This window comes from Tachysurus vachellii, chromosome 6, assembly GCF_030014155.1.
Source record: "Tachysurus vachellii isolate PV-2020 chromosome 6, HZAU_Pvac_v1, whole genome shotgun sequence".
Taxonomy (NCBI): domain Eukaryota; kingdom Metazoa; phylum Chordata; class Actinopteri; order Siluriformes; family Bagridae; genus Tachysurus; species Tachysurus vachellii.
Window position 1 is genome coordinate 14,050,710 of NC_083465.1, and position 21,376 is coordinate 14,072,085.

General features: G+C 38.9%; 2 protein-coding genes across 2 annotated transcripts; one reads left to right on the plus strand and one right to left on the minus strand.

Annotated features, from left to right (window-relative positions):
• The first annotated feature begins 4,719 nt into the window (after positions 1-4,719).
• galm (galactose mutarotase) lies at positions 4,720-7,981 on the plus strand. Its single transcript, XM_060872441.1, has 7 exons — positions 4,720-5,008; positions 5,592-5,746; positions 5,885-6,091; positions 6,637-6,718; positions 7,141-7,291; positions 7,398-7,572; positions 7,752-7,981. Exons 1-7 carry the CDS (start codon positions 4,822-4,824, stop codon positions 7,827-7,829), a joined length of 1,035 nt encoding a protein of 344 aa, XP_060728424.1. The 5' UTR covers positions 4,720-4,821; the 3' UTR covers positions 7,830-7,981.
• Positions 7,982-8,209: 228 nt separating this feature from the next.
• dhx57 (DEAH (Asp-Glu-Ala-Asp/His) box polypeptide 57) lies at positions 8,210-21,085 on the minus strand. The gene is made up of 23 exons (XM_060872439.1): positions 20,974-21,085; positions 18,881-19,320; positions 18,508-18,708; positions 16,988-17,886; positions 14,883-15,067; positions 14,660-14,781; positions 14,376-14,571; positions 13,696-13,820; positions 13,474-13,607; positions 13,342-13,396; positions 12,734-12,945; positions 12,407-12,523; positions 12,187-12,283; positions 11,926-12,099; positions 11,594-11,794; positions 10,071-10,347; positions 9,888-9,983; positions 9,713-9,796; positions 9,484-9,621; positions 9,276-9,350; positions 9,057-9,191; positions 8,774-8,974; positions 8,210-8,595 (listed from the first exon to the last, which is right to left on the minus strand). The coding sequence occupies exons 2-23, from the start codon at positions 19,315-19,317 to the stop codon at positions 8,452-8,454; spliced, it is 4,305 nt and encodes a 1,434-aa protein (XP_060728422.1). The 5' UTR covers positions 19,318-19,320; positions 20,974-21,085; the 3' UTR covers positions 8,210-8,451.
• Between the last annotated feature and the right edge of the window lie 291 nt (positions 21,086-21,376).

Consider the following 21,376-nt stretch of genomic DNA (forward strand, 5'->3'; position numbering starts at 1 on the left):
TTAACAAAACCGGTTTTTCCTCATTATAACCTCAACTTGTGAGCTTATACACCTGTACAAATGTTTGATTATATACCCTGACATCAACTATGGGATGTCAACTAATTTTTATTAATTCCCCAACATGCACAGCAACAATTTAAAAAACTTCTGACACCATACAGTACATCCTGCAAGTCAAGTCAAGTCAAGTCAAGTCAAGAAGCTTTTATTGACATTTAAACCATATATAACTGACGCAGTACACAGTGAAATGAGACAACATTTCTCCAGGATGGTGCTACATAAAACAAAGACAGGGATAAGGACTTAGTAAGTAGTCCTAGCCACATAAAGTGCATCTGTGTGACCTGGTGCAAACAGTGCAGGACAAAAAGACAATACACAAAAGACAATAGACAAAAACAGAGCCGACCAGTGTAAATACTGTATGTTCTGCAATAATGGCTGCTGCATTTGTTGATGATCAGTGTGTGATGCATAGATGCAACCACCCTAGTGAAAAAAACCCTGGTGATTTTTTTATGAGGTCTATTCTAAAAATTGGTTGGTATGTAGCTTAAGCATGCTGTGATGCTACTGAAAAGTGCAACTCATTTAAAGCACCTAGGAAGCACCAAATATATAAATTCTCTACTAGCAATAATGGGTGATTATTTTGACTTTGATTTATTGATAATTTGATTTATATTTGATTTATACTTTAGGATTTTAAAACCTACATTGCATGCACATTATAAATGGCTGAAGTAATGCAAATATACAGTACTTAGAAGGTTACATGAAGGTCCTTGGAATTCTCAGTAACAAAGCTTACATTTCTCAGTTGGTTTTGCAGGATGCTTTAGAACAGGACAGTATGTTCTCCAGGAAAGTGTAGAAATGCAGCCTACCTTCTCTGTAATCTTGACACAGAGACATGGTTATGGCTTAAGCCTAATTTTAGCTGTTGCAAGTTGCATCATGAAAAACGTGCCAAACAAATTAAGTCAGTTTTTCTCAAGCCACAAACTCACTAGTTTATTAAAACTAGTTTAACCATTACAAAAACATAATTTCATATATTAACATCAGATGAGATCTGAAGTGATCAAGTTAAACCATAATAAACACTAAAAAGTAGGCTGTAAGGACATAGGTAAGGATCAGGCAGTTCCAGAGAACAGCATCAGGAAAATATTGTCCTAGGTTACCTGAATTCATCATATACTGTCTATAATTATATGAGCTAGTAAAATAAATACAAAAATCAAAAGAAGTGTTTCACATCATTGCTGTTGTAATGAGGAAATATCAGATAGTTAACATAACCTTTAACAATATCATATACTTCCCTGCAATATATGTACTTCTGTTAAATGGGATATACAGGAATGACTGAAAGACATTGTGACCAAAGCATTTATATTGACCATGCAATATTATCAACCTTCTAACTGTTCACTGTATGTTTTTGGTTAATTGCAACCTCCAGGTTGTTACACAGAGAGCCTGAAAATAGGTTACAAAACAGCTAAAAAAGATCCTTAGAGACACAGCAATCTGGGTCTTCTCTTGTGTATGATATATACTAATGCATATTAGGCACATTCATTCATTCATTCATCTTCTACCGCTTATCCGAACTACCTCGGGTCACGGGGAGCCTGTGCCTATCTCAGGCGTCATCGGGCATCAAGGCAGGATACACCCTGGACGGAGTGCCAACCCATCGCAGGGCACACACACACACACACACACACACACTCATTCACTCACGCAATCACACACTAGGGACAATTTTCCAGAGATGCCAATCAACCTACCGTGCATGTCTTTGGACCGGGGGAGGAAACCGGAGTACCCGGAGGAAACCCCCGAGGCACGGGGAGAACATGCAAACTCCACACACACAAGGCGGAGGTGGGAATCGAACCCCGACCCTGGAGGTGTGAGGCGAACGTGATATTAGGCACATAAAAAGACAAATACATGATCAGCAATGCTAGTAATATTAAATTTATTCATTGTTAATTATTTACACAACAGTTCAAAATGTGTGACAAGATTAAATAGGTCCCATTTATTACTTTCCAGTAAACATTTATATTCAGCAACAGTTATCTGCATCTGCTTGATTATATAGTGCTATAATGATCATTTATCATCATAAACCTTGTACAGCAAACAAGGGATTCTCTCTCTCTCTCTTTCTCTCCCTCCCTCTAGTCAGCTGAATTTTTCATGCCACGCTTAGCTCATTTGAATTGTGCATCTTTTTCTTGTGCCACATGCAAAGCATCTCACTTGAAAAATAAATCACATACTCTGCTCTTCCCTGCCAACTTGGAAAGGCAGGAGATAGATTTTCCATTACGCTGTCCCAACCTATATTAAAATGGAAATACTGAAAAATGCTGTCTATTGCAATCTCTAAGTAGATTATAAAATATATTTTACATAAAATCTCAACAGATACATCTCAACAAATACATTTACTGATATCACTAAAGTGGAACCGTTGACCTTCTTGTGGTATTGATGTCTCGTTTGTGGGCTGCAATTTATCTACATTCATTCTGGTGTTGTATGACTTCTTTCTACTGTGCCTAGTTGGACCTTTTATACATTCATAAATAATCAGTAATCACTTTATCCTGATCCCAGGATCCTGTAAGGTGTTAACACAACATGTTTTTGCTTAAAGGTGAAATCCTTTAAGCAATTATTGGTGGATACAATAAATGTTTTTTTTTTAATTATTGCATATTCAGAAAAGAGCTAACCCTATTGTTAGGCTATCCATGGCTAGGGACCAAGGAAACAAAATTGTTTGTGCTCTCTGTGTGGGAGGGACAGCATATACAGAGAGTTACACTGCTGTGTAAAATAACATGGGTGGCAGTTTGAAAACTGCCATTTGGGTGGATTCACATGTCTCAGAGAAATCCTGTGTTATCCTGCGCCTGATTTTTATAAACCTTCACAAATGTTGAGCCAGGACATTAGTTATGCTGTCTTTGTGTTGGCATTGAAAACATTTGATAATAGAAACACTACTATTTAACAAGTCAAAGTTTAATATCATACAAAATTTTATAAAAACAAAACAAAAAGCAACAACAAAAGCGTTTACTAGACAAATTATTTCACTATTTTAAATTTTTCCTGTGGGATGGCAAACACATTTCCATATAGGTTAGGACAGTCTAAAGAAAATCTACATTCTGCCTTCCCAAGGCAATAGCACAGAGCAGAGTATGTGAAGTGAACTGCTTTGCATGTGGTGCAAGCAAATACATGCAGAACTCAAATGACCTAATCATGCCACAAAAACTCAACTGGAGAGAGAGAGAGAGAGAGAGAGAGAGAGAGAGAGAGAGAGAGAGAGAGAGAGAGAGAGAGAGAGAGAGAGAGAGAGAGAGAGAGAGAAAGGGAGAGGGTGATGTCTTTTCTTTTTAACATTACTGTACCGAGTGGTTATCAGAGTTAGCGAGGTTTAGGAACAATCCTCCTAAAAATGACCAAGGACTAATTGTCCTCGTAGGGTGTTTGCATTTGTCTAACGTGAAAAAATTGTTTATGCTCCATTAAATAATGCAACATTATTTATATTTGCAATGTAAAAGTGTAAAAAGATGACAATTAAGTATTTTAAAGATTTAACAATGTGATTAAACTTAAGCAAGTTTAATCTTGCTACAATTATGATCAAAAAATAAATGAAAAAGAAAATGAATTAATTGTGACGAGTGGTTGAGGTAATCTTTTAAAGCTGTCTAAATACATGGGACACGTGATATACAGACGTTGGGACTTTGTTGCATTTTCAATAAAGTCGACTTGCTCTCGACACATCACTAGTTAATGCAAAAAGCGGTGTGTACCACTGATAAATTAAGGCTTTGGGTTGTTGATCTGAAGGTCAGGGTTCAAGCCCCAGCACTGCCTAGCGGAAGGTTATGAGTTCGAATCCCACGTCCACCAAGCTGCCACTGTTGGGCCCCTGAGCAAGGTCCTTAACCCTCAGTTGTATAAAAATGAGATAAAAAAATTAAGTCGCTCTGGATAAGGGCGTCTGCTAAAAGTCTGGAAATGTAAATAAATGAGACTCGTTATTTTTGCTTCAAGCTCACTAGATCTAAAGATATACTACAATTAAATACAACAGTTTTTTTAACGGGTCTGAGCTTTTACCTCTAGACAATTATTTAGAATCAAATTATTCTTGCTAAGAAATAAGGAAATTTATTTGTCAGTAAGGAGTCTCATTTGCGCACAAACTGAGTAAAGATACATCGGAATACGGACAGTGTCGCGTTATGGTGACGTGACATTGTCACGTGTTCAAAGTCCGTCTGTCTTTTCACCCCGATAAGAGTCGACTCTTTCGGTTCCCAACCAGATTATTGGAATTTGATCAACAAAGTAGCCTAAATTTTAGGACTTTGATCCCAAAGATCGTTTATATTAGCAACAAATGTATTAAATAATATAAGTGCATGTAAAAGTATTTTACATTTATTAAATACATGGAAATTGCTGTATATTTGCACTGATTGCTCCTTTACTCACTGCTCCATTAATAATTTAGTGGCACTTTCTGGCTGTCGTTAAAGAGTGAGAATGGTGAAAATCGAATGCTGATCAATTTTCAATGAGAACATCACATGAAAAAAATAAAATAAAATTCAGAAATGCCAAACGTCTCTGATCGTTCACTTAAAAGAGTCGGTTCAACGACTCGGCACATCACGAGCTGGTTCAGATTTTGAATTTCGTTGTCGGCGAGTTTGGAAAAGTTCAAAAGCAGTTTGTTTGTGTTAGCAGATTTATACCGAGATGTCTGAGGTGAAGAAAGATGTGATAACTTTAGAATCCGCCCAGCTATCTGCTGAAAAATGGACACTGCGATCCGAGAGCGTCAGTGTAGAGATCATGTCCTTAGGCTGTGTGATAACCGCCATCAAAACACCTGATCGGAATGGACACAGTGCGGATATTGTGTTAGGCTTTGATGAGCTAGGAAGTAAGTTCAACAAGGGTTGTTTTTAATATTAGCTGGAAGGAATATATTGTATGTATAATCACATTATCGTCCAAATCCTCCGATCAGTGAGCTTGAGTAAGAAAATGTATTTTAGTGGTAGTCTAGTGGTTAAGGTGTTGGGCTACCAATCGGAAGGTTGTGGGTTCGAATCCCACATCCACCAAGCTGCCACTGCTGGGCCCCTGAGCATGGCCCTTAACCCTCAATGGATAAAGTGTGTATGTGCTAAACCCTATATGGATAAAGTGTGTGTGCTAAATGCTGGAAATGGAAATGTAATTTGTGCCGCCTACAAATAACAAGGTTTTTGTTAACGTTATAGGCAAAATTCAAACAAAAGGCTCCACAATACATAGATATTGTTATACAAGTTCCGGATGCTTTTTCCCCTGAGTCGCTTACTCAACAATATAACATTTAAAATACTTCAGTATACAGTTTCTAAGTTTTTAAGTGAGGTATAATTTCCTGGATTATTAATGACGTACGTTAGGTTTAAACTTTCTGTAAAATTAGACTGCATAATGAAATAATAAAGATTTTGTATTTTCTACCTTTAAAGGTTATCTCACTAATCCTCGCTACTTTGGAGCTGTGATTGGGCGAGTTGCTAACCGCATTGCTAAGGGTCAGTTTGTAATTGAAGGAAAAGTGTATAAGCTGGCTATTAATAACGGACCCAATTCCTTGCATGGTGGCATCAGGGGCTTTGATAAGGTAAGTAATCTAACCCAGGTTAAATTTAAAATATGACACACTAAATAAATAAATACATTCTTGTATGGAACTGTGTACTGGCCTTATTTAGAATCCACTCCTGTGTGTTTCGTTTGTCATTTTGACTGTAATGTTCAGGCCGTGTGGAGCAGTGAGACTGTGCCTAATGGAGTGAGACTAAGCCACACAAGTCCTGATGGTGATGAGGGATATCCTGGCAACCTGAAGGTTTCTGTCACCTACACACTGGAGGAAAACACACTAAGTGTACATTACTGTGCCCAAACTGACCAAACTACGCCAATCAACCTGACTAATCACTCTTATTTCAACCTTGCTGGACAGGTGAGACAAGACATTTACGGTAATAAATGTGTCCAAAAACGACAACAATATTGACATGACGTAATTTAAAAATATTAATTAATGAAATGTACATAAAAAATGATGCATTCCATAAATAGTTTGCTGTAATCCGTTTTCTGATGTTTACCTCTATTTCAGCAAATTTGCTTTGTAAAGTTGTAGTGTCTAAACTGTACCTTTTCTTGTTTCTGGGGTAATTTCCCTTAATCCATTATATTTCATCTGCATCTTTCACCAGAGACCATGGATAGAGTGTACAGAATTGGACCATAATTACATTTTATAAGACTTTGCTATATACAATGTATACTCTACACACATTTCAAAGGTAAAAGATAAATAATAAGAGTACCAAAAAAATAATAAAAATACAGAATCACTACACACTATAAGAAATGGTTCCATTTACCTTTTTTTTTTTTTTTTTTTTTTTTGGGAGTATTTTGGCTGAAGTGGGAGAATATCAGTGTAATTACATCTGTTTCGATGAATACAAGAAATGTCGCTGCTCCTTTTCTTCTCAGGGTACACCAGACATTTATGACCATGAAGTAAGCATCTCAGCAGAGACATACCTGCCTGTAGATGACAACATGATTCCGACAGGTAGCTCATTATTTACTGTTATTTTTAATCAAAACATCTTTGTTACTCCCACTATGACTTTTACACAACATTACTTTTAAGCAATACAAAAGCACAATGTTTGCTAAGACAACTGAACATATTTATAAGAAATGTAATAAAATATAATGGGCCTTAGTGATGCCTTAGCGATGCTTGAGTGTATTGCTTTACAGGTGTTACTAGCATGGCCTCTTCAGAATGATTCAGACTATTGGCTTGATTTGTTAGCTTTACATTACTTTACCATTATATTCGTTACATTCAGATATCAGTTACCTGGTACAGTCTGGTTTATGGGTTGATGTTTACTTTTTTTATTTACCTTGACAAAATATATAAATAATTTTGCAACACATCTCTTCAATGAGATTAATGAATTCATTACGCATGTCTCTTCACAGGAGAAATTAGACCTGTAGAAAATTCACTCTTTGACCTCCGCAAACCGGTTCTTCTTGGGTTTCGACTCAAAGAACTGCCTGGCCCAGGGTTTGATCACAATTTCTGCCTTTGGCTTCCCGGACAATCAAAACAAGAGAGGAAGTGTGCAAGGTTAAATTATTCTTATGTTTACTGAGAATACTGGGTCCTTATTGATCTTTACCATAACTGCCATGACTGTGTACCATCTAACGAACTAAAGTGGCTCTCGCTTCAGAGTGGTGCATCCTGGGACAGGGCGTGTTATGGAGGTGAGCACCACCCAGCCTGGGGTTCAGTTCTATACTTCCAACTTCCTGGATGGGACAGTTGGAGGGAAAGGAGGCACGTCATACCCAAAACACAGTGCTTTTTGTCTGGAGACACAAAACTGGCCAGATGCTGTTAATCAGGTAATGAAATGCAAGATGGTGTTAAAATTATGCACTGATTCTCTTTATGATTCTCCTTACTTATGACTTGCTGCTCCATGTCATTATGATGTGTCTGCACAGAATCATCTTATGCCAGAGACTGCAAAAGACATCAAAACTCAAATTAATTATTCTATTCTCTACTCCTTGCCCTTTAGCCCCAGTTTCCTGAATCTCTGCTAAGACCAGGAGAGGAGTACATTCACACTACACGCTTTACATTCTCAGTTGCCTGAGACATACATTACTATAATAGTGATAATACACAAATTAATACAATATTCTTGCCAGGTGAAAGGACACCATTTGATCAAAGGTAAATTTCAACCTATAAAATCCAAAAGACAGTATAATAAATTTCAAGCACTTCTATATATTTGAGTGAAATGAAGACAAATCAGCATCATTTAAACATTTCATACAATCCAAAGTGTTTTTTCTATTGGTATTATATGCAGTCCATTGTTGATAATTTAATAGAGATATCAAATCATCATCATAAACAATAATAAAAATAATAAACATTTTAAGACATTCTGACAGGTGAGTATTTAATTCATCGTATAACCTGATTGATAAGGCAAACAATAAGAAAATATCTAAAGATCAACAGCAGTGTTCATGCTAATGAACATGCTTATTTTCACCTTTCTAACCACTTTTTTTTTGCATCCAATATAGACTCAAACCAAAACTACAGTACATGTGTCATAAGGGGAGACACTGTGTTATCCAGTTTAAATATAAAAATAATGCTGTGTTGTACAAAAGGCATTTTTGGTGGTAATGATGGATGTTTAATGACTTTGCATGCAATGCAGGCAGATGTGAGAAATTTGTGTAAGACACTTGTGTGTGTCACTGTGTTGAGATAAGAGATACTATGGTGTGTATGATGCGGGAGCCTCGTGGGCAGGTGATCAGGTCCATGCTGGGATTCTTGATTTTCTCTTCCAGAAGCTGGTCAAGCTCCCAACGCAGCTCCTTCACCAGCTCAGCAACCTACGTACATAAAAAAAAGGGCAAAACAAACAAAAAACCCTTTAATATTAAACAAAAAATTACTTCGGTACACCGAATCCTGATTATAAATACCAGTATTTTCTTTACATTGTGTCTGTGAATGAAGTGAATTTAATGTAGGTATTTTATGTAATACAAAGACAGTGAGCCCTCTTACTTCATGTGAGGCAGCAGTGAATTGAATCCAGCCGTCATCCAGAGAGATGATGAACTCGCCATGTTTTAGCTCCACATTGACCTGCCCCCCACCGAACAGCACCATGGGATACACAGAGACCATACTGCAGTCCCGGATAAACACACGGCTAGTCTTCACTTTTTCATGGTAGACCAGGTACGGACTGTCATAATGACGCACCTGTACAGAAGAAAAACAGTGAGTGAAGCCAGCCTTAAAATATAGGAAATAATCTGTAACAGAACCAAACATGGCGTGTTACCATGAAGTTTACAGACGAAGGATGGATGTGAACTGCCCCATCATTTTTAGTGAGGAAGCGGAGTTCCTCAGCTTTAGGCTGCATCTTCACAGCCCCTTTGCTTGTCAGCTTATACTTCCCCTGTGGAGCTCGAACCTGCCAGACACACATGCACATTTCATGGGAAAATGCAGAAACAATCCTGATCATTAAAAAAATGAAGAAAAAAATGATACTGACCTGGACAACATTGGGGTAGAGGGCTGCACACAACATTGCTGACATCAGCTTTGTGTTATCAGAGTTTAAATTGGCCTTTTTTTAAAGACAGACACAAAAAGACACAGACAAAAGTATGTTTTAAACTTTTAAACATTTTTAGAGCACTGTACTGTATCTCAAGCACCTTTCAAAAAGGATATCTTAATTAGCATGTAAAAAGTATTACCTCATAGCCTGTAGCCTCCAGCACACCATCTGTTCCCTTAGAGCTCATCCTCTCTATGTTTCTGACCTTCATTCCCTCCTTAACAAAGCCAATATCAGAGAGGAGCTCTGCAAACTGCCTCTTCATAGATGCTATTTCCTATAAGACAAATGCATTTGCAATCATCCTTCTTATAGAGCAATACTACTAAATAAATTTGAAATGATTCAGCCATCTGTTGGACACTCGCCTGTAGTCCCCGAATAGACAGGAAATTCTCTCTGCAGTAACAATAGCCAGCTTGTGAACCATTCTGTGCGGCAGTACACCAACCCTATCACACACAAACAATTACATAAAATGTATACGTACACAATTTGCTGAATTATTTATTCTAAAACATTTTTCACAGGAATCACAATAACCTTATATGCCTGTATCAGAGCAAGATGGTCACTGTTGGTGAGAGAAAAACTGAGTTTCCTCTCCTTAGCCTCTTCTCGTTTATCCCATGGAGAGACCTGAGAAAGAGATCATGTAGACAAATGAAGTAAGAAAAGAAAAGGACCACAGAACTGCAATCAGAGAACAATCTAATCCTCGCTTACGAATGGGCTCTTGAAGGCCAAGCTAGCAGCGATGGTGAGGGCTGGGTCCAGACAGCGGAAGATGGCACCCAGGAGCATCAACTTTCCAATGCGCACATCCACTGGAAGGCAGGCGAGATGCCAACCAAGAGGAGTGAGACATTCGGCTTCAGTAAGTGCACCAAGAGCACAGAGTCTTTGCTTAGCTGCCTCCAGACTGTCCTGTGCTGGAGGTTCTACGAGTCGTGAAAACACAGAGTGCAGGGGAGACTTGGAGAACATCTCCAACACTTTAATCCTAAAACAGAAGAGAACAGAGGCTGATGTATGTATTAAACATATTTACACATTCATACTTCATTTATTTTCAGTAACTACTATACATTCAAAATCCACTTTAATAGAAAAACCTGTACACCTATTCAGTTATGGAGTATCCTGTCAATCATGTAACAGCAGCACAATGCACCAGAATGAAGAAAACATGTTGTCTATATTACTGTATCTGTGGCTTGGTTGTACCAGACAGGCTGGTAGGAGTATTTTTAGAAAACTCATCTTGCTCAAGAACAAGAATTTGAGGCTATTGTGGGCGCAGATTCACCAAAACTGGGCAATTCAAGGTTAGAAAACGAATCATCTGGTCTTTCCCGGGCATGACTCTGTGTCTGTGATAAACTCTGACTGCTGAAAAAGACTGTTGGGTGAATTTCTCAGGACATCAGCAAAGCATGTTTTTTGTAGGTGGGAGGAAACTGGAGAACATGGAGGAAAACCACCCTTATGTGGGGACAACAAGCTTAATTCAACACAGTCTGTAACCTCATAACAAGATTGAATAATAAAAATAATGGTAATAAAATTAAAATTAATAGGCTATTAAAGTAATAAAATAAAAATAATTAGGCTATTCAGATTTACAATGACTTTACTCAACCATTCTACTCTGCTATTGAGAAGCTGCCATCAGGTGAATTTAACAATGTAAAGTTTTCTGTAAGGAAACCATGTTTTAGCAGTCATGAGAGGAGTCGCTAGTGTCAAGGTGTTCTAACATTCAGAGGTAAACCTGTTCCTCACATTTTTGTCTTTTTGTCCCATTTTTGTCCTATTTTTATCTCATTTTTGTCTTGATTTCAAGAGAAAAAAGAGGCTAGTGAAGAGGGAATGACTGTTTATAGCAGCTATGAATGTAAATGACAACAGGATATTCAGTATATATGGATCATAAATGGATGAATTTTTTTGTTCAATAAATAAAAGTTGTAATATGTGCAAATTGCTGTAGTATAAGACTAATAAGACACTTGTGCTGTTATTAAAAATGATTGGGGATAATAATGTTCTGAATCATCACCCCATTATTCGTTATTGTCCCATAACAGCATAGCTTCTTGTGTTTTCTCCCCTGTACATCTTTGTATTTTTGCATATTGTGTCTGTTGGTTGTAGCATATCATTTTCGATAGATTGTGTTGGCTGGAGCATGGCTGCCTAGTAGTGAATTCACAGGGGATAATGTGCAATTTAATCTGACCACATACCTGAGGCAGAGCTGCTCCAGTGGCACTCTCTGGATCTCAGGTAGCTGCTGCTGGCTCAGGTGGTGCGTGAAGCGGTGGCTAGTGAACAGATGGAAGCAGACTCCAGAGGCCACACGGCCGGCTCGGCCTCTCCTCTGCAAAGCGTTAGCACGAGACTCCCACACATCCTCCAAACTCTCCATACTGCGACTGGCATCGTATCTGAACATACATAGACCATTTAAATAACAATGTGTGATTATAGTACAATACAAATCATGAATTGTCTTGCACATAGATGCTAAACTCCATTCCTGGAAGTCCAAAGACCTGTAGCATCTCCAAACTCTTACCTCTTCTCTTTCATTCTGCCAGAGTCAATGACATACACTACATCATCGATGGTCAATGACGTCTCTGCTATATTAGTAGAGATGATGATTTTGATCACACCCTCTGGTGGCCGTGTAAACACTGCCTGCTGCTCCTCATTGGACAGAGAGGAATGAAGTGGGTACACCACACACCTATGAACATTATACAAAATTTTCCAGATTATCAAATTACAGAATATTCAACTAAAAAAACAAAAAAACATCTGTATGTATATATACTTCTTAGTTCTTCTGTTGTTAAACATCCTATTGGCTTGCAGCTGCTCATATAACTGCTTTATTTCAGCTAATCCAGGCATAAAGACCAGAACAGCACCTACACATACACACAAGAAAAAAAGCTGAAGAACTTAATCAGTTTTTGCAATCTGCCTCCAGAACTGATTTGTCAGATCCTGGTACTCCTACAACAAATAAAATGCATAAAAGACTAAAATACCTGGAGGATAACTGTGGTCTCTAGTTACAATCCACTCTAACAGACTCTCCACAAGGTCCATGTTGATTTTATCCAGGTCCATGGCAGCCAGTGTTTTCACCACCGTTTTTGAGCAAGCTTGAGTAAAGAGTCATATATAGTATAACAAACCATTAGTCAACTAGAAAAAAAATGTTTGCTATTGGATACAAATAAGCGTTACTTTTGGACCTCAGTGACACATATAACATGACTAAAATGATCAGCCACTGTCTGCGGTCACTGCTTCTAAGTAATACAGAAATGTATTCCAAAGAACTGAATCAGTGCAGTTGTACATCTCCTTACTCGGATATCGGAGTGTGAGCTCGTGTACATTGAGCTGCTGGTCAGGGATGGAGTCTTTGACCGTATTTTTGTTTACAAAGGATGTAAATGACCAGCCATCCTCATCATCATCCATGTTCATCACCCCAGGATGTGCTTTCCCAGCTCTTTGACTGGGTGGGCCATTCTGCTTTGCCATGCGCCGATATGGGCTACGGTCTTCTATCACATACCTGATACACACATTCACGTAACAGGTGGCACATCGGTGTTAGATGTTAAATGTTTGAAAATCCAGCTCATATTCTTACTTGTCATTAGCTTACCATTTTATTTAGGATTTAACTGTCAGTAGACAATTACGATCTAAAACCTGAATATGTGAAAATACTGGAAATAAAGTTGAGATACACAGGTTAGATTTTTATATCTCAACTTTATTTCCAGTATTTAAGAAGTTTATGTTGATTAAAATACATATACCATTCTGATATTAAAATGAATTGCTTTTTTATTTTAATTTGAGAAGATAACTGTACTTTATTCAACTGTTTGTCTTCTACAATATGAAATCGATTTCAATTTGCATGAAAAGTTTGAAAGCGATAAAAATGAATGTTTTTAATTACCTGGTCATTGCAATAGCATCTTCAAGGAAAAATTGTTCCACTGGGAATGTCCGTCCTGAAGGTAAATAGCGATATTAGTATAAATGAAATTAATTTTTGAATGCAAGGTATGAATGTACATAAAGGAGTTGCCTGGTATGTGGATGGTGGGGCAATTGTGGAAATACTGGGAGAAAAGATCAGCGTTGAGAGTAGCACTCATCAGGATGATCTTCAGGTCAGACCTTTGCAGCATAAGATCCTTCAGAACCAGCAACAGGAAGTCACTGGGAAGCAGGAAGTGATGCAGATCTCACAAGGTGCTCATTATGTTGGCACGTTAGTGTGTGAGATTATAAGCACGGTTTCTCTCACCTTTCCTCTGTGCGTTCGTGAACCTCATCCACTATGACATGTGTAACTCCGCTGAGCTGAGCGTCTCCCTCTAATCTGCGCAACAAGACACCAGTAGTGCAGAAGAGCAGCCTAGTGCAGGAGGACTGGACACACATGAATACACATAAGGTGGCCAGTTTTGTCTAAATTTCAATCCAACATAATGCAAAAAACAAACAACAAGCTAATAATAACATAAGTTTGGGAATTGGGAAAGGAAGACACATTTGTCCTCTTTTTCTAATATCTCTTCTTGGGAAACAATCTTTTTGTAATATATTTTGCAACTGAAATGCTTCTGAACATAGTAGATACGCTAACTGCACTTTCATTCTCCCTTTATTTGCCATAGCCAATGTTTGCTTATATCGGCAATATACTGAAATTATGATTATTTGATTTATAATACGATTGTTGTTGGTGCAGACAACTTTATTTATCCCCCAAAACACGACCTGTATACTTGTTCTCTTCACCACCTGGTTCAAAAACTAACCTAATTATGTAAAATATGCAACCCTGGCAACCCTGCATAATTGTTTTTTTAACGTATTAAATGGCACATATTTTCAATACCTAAAATGTGATACTAAAAATACTAGGTATGTACTTGTGTGTTTGAGTGTGTGTGTAAGATAGACAGAGAGAGAGATAGTTACTCTGACGGTCTCCAGACGGATTTGGTATCCAGTAGAGTGGCCGAGAGTCTCGGCCCGTTCCTGAGCAACCCTGGTTGCAACGGCGATTGCAGAGATCCGGCGAGGCTGAGTGCATATAATGCTGGCTAAATTTTCTGCTCCTCCACACAGAGAGGCATCCAGGATAAACTGAGGGATCTGAGTGGTCTTACCACACCTGATATTAAACACACAACTCACCATAAAAAGCCTTTCTAACACTCCAACACAATCTATAGCACAACATGTCATAGTTTACAACATACCCAGTCATCCCACTGATCACCAGAACTTGGTTCTTCTCCAGAGCATCTAGAATGTTCTGTTTTTTGTCCCAAACAGGCAGCTTTACCCTGTGTTCCTGCATTGATGCATAGCGCCTGGAAGACTGGCAGAGACATAGGATTTAATATGTATTATTATTTATTTATTTGTTATTTTAAATATAAAATTTTCCTGCCTGCATGTGAAGTGTGTAAAAGCTGTTACCGTTTTTTTCCTGAACTCTCTACAGAGCTTCTTGTTCTCTTGCAGCACCTCTTCAGCCCTTAGCTCCGTTTTTTTCTCCATCCTCTTTCTAAAGTTCACATAGCTCTCATTCTCGATGGGAATGCTTTCTTCAGCATCTTCCTCATCCTGCTCATCTTCGATATCTTCTGTGTTGTGATTATCACCTGTAGTAACACAAATAAGACAGATACTATGTACATATAGTCCATCCAACAAACACTGCAGCATTGTAGATATATTTACACAACCGTCTCTACACTAAAAATAAGACCAAACATTACAGTAAAAGTCGTCTGAAGTCTGAAGTAGAAAGCAGCTGTTTTTAAATATTGCTGCTCCATGAGTCAGTGTCTTAGAAGGCAGTAGTTTTTAATTGATAGCTATAATTATAATAGCTTTGATATCTCATCTCATCTCATTTTCTACCGTTTATCCGAACTACCTCGAGTCACGGGGAGCCTGTGCGTATCTCAGGCGTCATCGGGCATCAAGGCAGGATACACCCTGGACGGAGTGCCAACCCATCGCAGGGCAATAGCTTTGATATGTGCTTCGTTAATACGACATGTTGCAAAGATACAGGCAGACACCCATGTCCACTAGCCACAAAACCTCTGTTCAGACAAAATAAAATACCTTCATAGCACTATTCTGTAACTGCATGTCATCAGATAATCCAAAAATTCCAAAGATTATTAAAACCACACCTAATGTCCACTATGTATACTGTAGGACCATAAATGATATGGACACCCATATGTAAGTCTTCCCCAAACTATTTACTAAGTTGAAATCACACAACTGTATAGAATGTCTAGAATGTATAGAATGTCGCTTTATAATTTCCCTTTACTGGAACTAAGAAGGCTGAACCTGTTTCAGCTTGACAATGCAACTGTGCACAAAGCACAGTGTGCTGGGGTTAGTAATATAAGAACTCGAGTGCTTTGCCCAGAGCCCTGACCTCAACACTACTGACGGTATGCGGTCTTCAAAAATCCTGCAGATGAAACAGGATCTAATCAAAAATGATATACAAGCAATTGTTTGGCACACGACTGTATAAAGTTTGTCTTCAATCATGGAGTTATGCTTGTCATGGAGTTATTACATAACTGTGTAAAGGTAATTTTACAAAAAAAAAATTATGATCGGGTGGGGGGGTTTGGGGGGGGGCACGGTGGCTTAGTGGTTAGCACGTTCGCCTCACACCTCCAGGGTCGGGGTTCGATTCCCTCCTCCGCCTTGTGTGTGTGGAGTTTGCATGTTCTCCCCGTGCCTCGGGGGTTTCCTCCGGGTACTCCGATTTCCTCCCCCAGTCCAAAGACATGCATGGTAGGTTGATTGGCATCTCTGGAAAATTGTAATTAAAATACCTTTAAGTGTGTGGTTGCGTGAATGAATGAGAGTGTGTGTGTGTGTGTGCCCTGCGTTGGGTTGGCACTCCGTCCAGGGTGTATCCTGCCTTGATGCCCGATGATGCCTGAGATAGGCACAGGCTCCCCGTGACCCGAGGTAGTTCGGATAAGCGGTAGTGAGTGAGTGAGAGAGATTGTGATCAGTTCAGGTGATTGTAGTTAATTTTAATTTCCACATGTATGTTTTTTATTTAAATATAAATATGCAATTTAGTCTCAATTAGATTCTGCAACATTCTCAATTAGATTCTTGACATTTCTGCAAAATAACAATTCAATTGTTATTCTCAGTCAAACGGTTTCATCTACGAACTACGATTAACCGTATTTATTTAGTCATAAAACGCAGTAATATTCCATGGAGTTGCAAATAATCAACTCTCACCTAAACACCTTATAGATAACAAGATCTAGCACATCTGTATAGACTGATATGTTATTTAGTCGCAGTTCTGCTGTAGTACATTTTTTATTATTCAGTAAGAATTTCACTGGATTTAAGTAATAGGTTTTTTTTATAATGGATTAGTTCTTTTGTGTTCTTTAGGCACCAGGAAAGGTGAATAAAGTGGAAGTTTCTATTACAGACATATGATCTCTCAGGTAATGTTTCATTTTCATTTCAGACAACCTAAATATAATGGCAGAAAACAGCAGATAATTTACCGTCTTTATGCAGGACTGTGAGGTTGGTGTTCTGTGCTGCGTTAAAACATCGTGAAGAAGAACCTGATGTACTGCTTGGTGTACTGTAGGCTGAGCTGTTCTTGGTGCTACGAATTCTTGGTGCAGTAATAGTGGGTGGGGCTAACACAGGGGGTGGAGCACTATATTTGTGATGTGAAGCTGAAAGGAGATCTCTGATTTGTCCATCGTCCTCAAGACAAGAGATGAGTGTGTAGACCACAGGTTCGCCCTCTCTTGCCGCTGAAAGGGCTTGGCCAAAGAGATATTCAGTCACATTAAGGCGTCCTGCTCCAGAGATCGCTTCATCCGTTGTACTGAAGGCAGCTAATGGTGGCTGAAAGGGATAGCGGCTTCCCTGAGGAAAGCGGACCTCCAGTTGGTAAACAGGGCAGTCAGTACTGCTAAAACCAGGCTGGCTGGGCCCACATGTGTCTCTGTGATGGCTTGACTCAGTTGGTCTTTGGTGTTTGAAGTGGCAATGCTTCCCAAACTTACATCCAGCTCCCTTTAAGTAGAATTTACACACCTGCTTTGATGAAACGCCTCTCACTTGGCCTTGCTTACTCAGCTCTGAGGTCTTACTACGGCCCTCTGTCATCCACAACAGATCCAGTCGGATGGTCCAGACGCGGTCACTGATTCTCTCGCAGAAACGCTCTCCATAGATGGCAGTTAAAGCAACAGCCTCCTCCTGACGCAGAGCCATGCATTCCTCATACGGTGGAGGATCAGGCACCTGAACATCAAGAGAAGTCGACCCAAAACCTTCAGTGAATATCTGAGAGAGAAGGAACTCCAGTGTTGTGCCGACTTCCCCTTTCCCAACTTTCTCTGCTGCTTCCAGAGCTCGCCTGCTGCGTTCACGGTCAAAGCCATATCTAACACAAGCAAACGTAAAACCATTGTTAGCACCCAAGAAATAAATGAATGGGATAAACACTAACATAATTCGTATTAACTTGGCATATGATAATAGCATAATTACAGGCATTAGCAGTTTGGAAATTCTGCTTAGAGCTGTTCATCTCCTCACACTCTAAAAGCTTTCAGATATAATACTAAAACTAATCTATTTATTCATTGCAGTTTGTCCTGGAATATGTTTTGGAACGTGTGATCGGTACGTGATAGTTGTTAAAACATGACATTATACGGAGTACTTTTGGAAACTGATGCTGTGTATTTTCTTTGAGAAAATGTCAGACAATTTTGAGGTGAATAAACGCATGAAAAGTTTTTACAGTTTCAGTTTTACACAATTATTGTCATTCTGTTACAGTAGAAGTCGTTCTGTCCGGCATGTTAAAGCAAAAACGAGACAAAGTCCCTTTAAGAATAGCACAGATTAGATAAGATTTTGTTTAACTGCAGGTTAAATTCAGGGCTCATTATGTTACAAATCCTATATGGTTAATATAATGATTATGGCAAAAACATCTTAATATGTTTAACTACACTGAGAAACTCTTCCCAAATGAAAGCCCAGTGACAATGTTTACCTGCAGAGTGTGCCTAAAGCAAAGAGAGAAACAACAGGTTCTGGTTTGGCAGTTGTTTCTTCCTCACTGTCTTCTTCACAGACACCTTCTTCTGCGTTCCCGACACCATCCTCCTGAGTGAGCCAGAACTGACCTTCCTCACGATGGTCCAACTCATCATACTCTTCCTCCTCCTCTTCCTCTCCCTCATAGTCTGAGCCACTGAGTTAAAAAACAAAAACATAAAAAAAAGCCTCTGTGTAATGTAAATTCAAACAATAGACTTTGCAAATATATATATATGTTATTATTTAGATTTGAAATCCACATGGAATTTAGTTAAGACCATTAAATTAACATTTGATAGACACAAACTCTCCATATAGCCACAAACCTGTTTGGAGTATTATATTCCTGACTCTGAAGTTCTTTCAGTAATTCCTTTACTTGTAGCCGGTTTTCTGATGTCATATGTATCTTCTGTAGGGGCTGCTTGAACCTTTCAGGTCTTCCCTGATCTCTTCTTTCCTCGCCCTGTCTCGAGCCATCTCTGGGAAAGCCCTGAGAGCTGCCCCGTCCGTTTCCTCTACTGTACCCACGGCCTCTACTAGTAAAAGCCACTCGTCCTCTTCCTTTAGAGGGAGGTTTGATGGCACGACTTGGTCCAAAATCCAGAGTAAAATCATCATCGTCATCCAAGCCACTGAATGCTTTCCTTCCTCCTCCTCCACCTCCTCCTCCTCTTCCACCTCCTCCTCCTCTTCCACCACCACCACCCTTATTAAAGCGTCCTCCACCCCTGTTGGGTTTTGCTCTTCTTCTTCCACTCATGTCCTTTCAACAAGCAAAAGAGGGAGACATGAGTGAGTGACAACTCTTATGAGTGAAAATATTAAGTCAGGTTGCCCGTGTCTGTGGTATTTTTCTTTTTTTTTGGCAGAGCTAATATTCCATATAACACATAAGAGCTCTCTCAAGTCCTACCTCTAAGAAGTCTGATGGCGGTGCGAATGGTTGCCTTGGTGTGTTGGTGTGCTTTGTTTTGTTTTGTCTTTTAAAACAGTTTATTGTGTTGACACCGGGAACTCATTCACCAGAGAAGAGCTTATAAAACAGTCTCTACGGATTTATTTCTAACTTTTATTGGCACATCTAGACATTTTTTGGACATTCTAGTCAAAGGTGCTTTAGGCTGTGTGCACACAGTGAAACACTAGAGGAGTGGGAAGCGTGCCGGTGAACTTGTGCATCTACAGCCATCGCACACCACTACCGGGTATATTTCTCTCCAATGTGTTTTCCCTGCGCAACAAATTGGAACTTCAGCTAATGGTGGGGAAAAATAAAGAAATTTTTTATCTTCCATCTTGTGCTTCACGGAAACATGACTGTGTGGACTAATTCCAGACTCAGCAGCCAGCAGGATTCCAACTCTTCAGAGCAGATCGCCACACGGAACTCTCTGACAAGAAGAAAGGTGGAGGAATTTGTTTTTCCACAAATAATGGCTGGTGCTAAGACTCACTAATAATGTTCTTCTGATCTTGAGTCATTTTTCATAAACTGCAAACCTTTCTACTCCCCACATGAGTTTGCTTCATTTACACTGGTCGGTGTTTACATTCCACCACAAGCCAGGAGGCCCAGCGGTGACTTGCTGATCAGATACTGTGTATGAGCAGATAATGCACATTGTTGGACTCATTTGTTATTGTCCTGGGTGACTTTAACGAAGTTAACCTCAGGCGGGAACTCTCCAAATACAGACAATCTATTAAATGACCGACTACAGAAAACAACATTCTGGATCACTGTAACATTACAGTAAACAGTGCATATCACGCTGTCCAATGAGCTGCACTAGGACGACACATCGCGGTCCATTTGATTCCTGCATTAGGCAAAAGTTTTAAGCTCTCCAAAGGCAGAGGAGGATCTTCAGGCCTGCTTTGACTGGGATATATTCAGGACTACCACCTGGTTGATGATTAAGCAGAGACAGTAACATCATATATAAATTTCTGTGAGTATAGCTGTGTACCATCACACACCAGGGAAAGTTACAACAATGACAAACCCTGGTTTTCAGCCAGAATCAGACAGATAATGCAGGAGAAGGAAGCTGCATTCAAGAGTGGGGACAGAAATAGGTCTAAATTTAGGCTTCTTCTCTATTATTATTATTATTATTATGCACCAACACACCAAGGCAAATCCCTGCACATGTAAACCCTACAGTACCTGCTGATAAACCTGATTCTGATTCGGATTCTGATCATGTATCACAGGCTTGATGTTGAAAAATAGAGATTTTAGAGAAAATGACATGTGAAATGCATCTGAATGACTGAAGCTAACATCACCATCACTCTATAGAAGCAGATAATAAGCCATCTCACTGACATCACCCTAAAACTGCTGCATCGAGACATCAGTAACATGTACACAGTTTATAAAATACCACAAATAATATTAATACATACTTACAAATCATATCAAGATATTATAACCGCTTCATAAACTAGAACAGCGGTTACAATGAGTGAAAACATACTTTTGGGCACTGACTTTGCTTCCGGGTCGCACACGTGAAATGAATGCAGGATTCAAAATAAGAGTCACTTTCTTTAAACGTTTGTCTTTTTATTTCCTCATATATTGGTTTGTTTTAACATTGATATATTATCGCCTTTATCATGCTCAGTTTTTAATACGTGTTTGAATTTGAGGATGTATTTATTTATATCGATCTAACTATCACTGGCAGAATAATCAAATTCTTTTCTAAAAGCAAATTATTATAAAATTATCTGTTATTATTTATTATTTGCTTCTGTTGCATAGACTTCACTTTGACTTTCTAGTGAGGATTTATTTTTGCTCATTGGGG

Bases quoted from the DNA above. Each gene is read 5' to 3' on its own strand.
- galm (XM_060872441.1), top strand. From the start codon at position 4,822: ATGTCTGAGGTGAAGAAAGATGTGATAACTTTAGAATCCGCCCAGCTA. The intron at 5,747-5,884 runs GTAAGTAATCTA...TGTAATGTTCAG, and splicing joins GCATCAGGGGCTTTGATAAG to GCCGTGTGGAGCAGTGAGAC. The intron at 6,092-6,636 runs GTGAGACAAGAC...TTTTCTTCTCAG, and splicing joins ATTTCAACCTTGCTGGACAG to GGTACACCAGACATTTATGA.
- dhx57 (XM_060872439.1), bottom strand. From the start codon at position 19,317: ATGAGTGGAAGAAGAAGAGCAAAACCCAACAGGGGTGGAGGACGCTTT. The intron at 13,608-13,695 runs GTGAGAGAAACC...CCTGCTTCCCAG, and splicing joins CACGAACGCACAGAGGAAAG to TGACTTCCTGTTGCTGGTTC. The intron at 9,797-9,887 runs GTTATTGTGATT...TGTGTGTGATAG, and splicing joins CTCTGATACAGGCATATAAG to GGTTGGTGTACTGCCGCACA.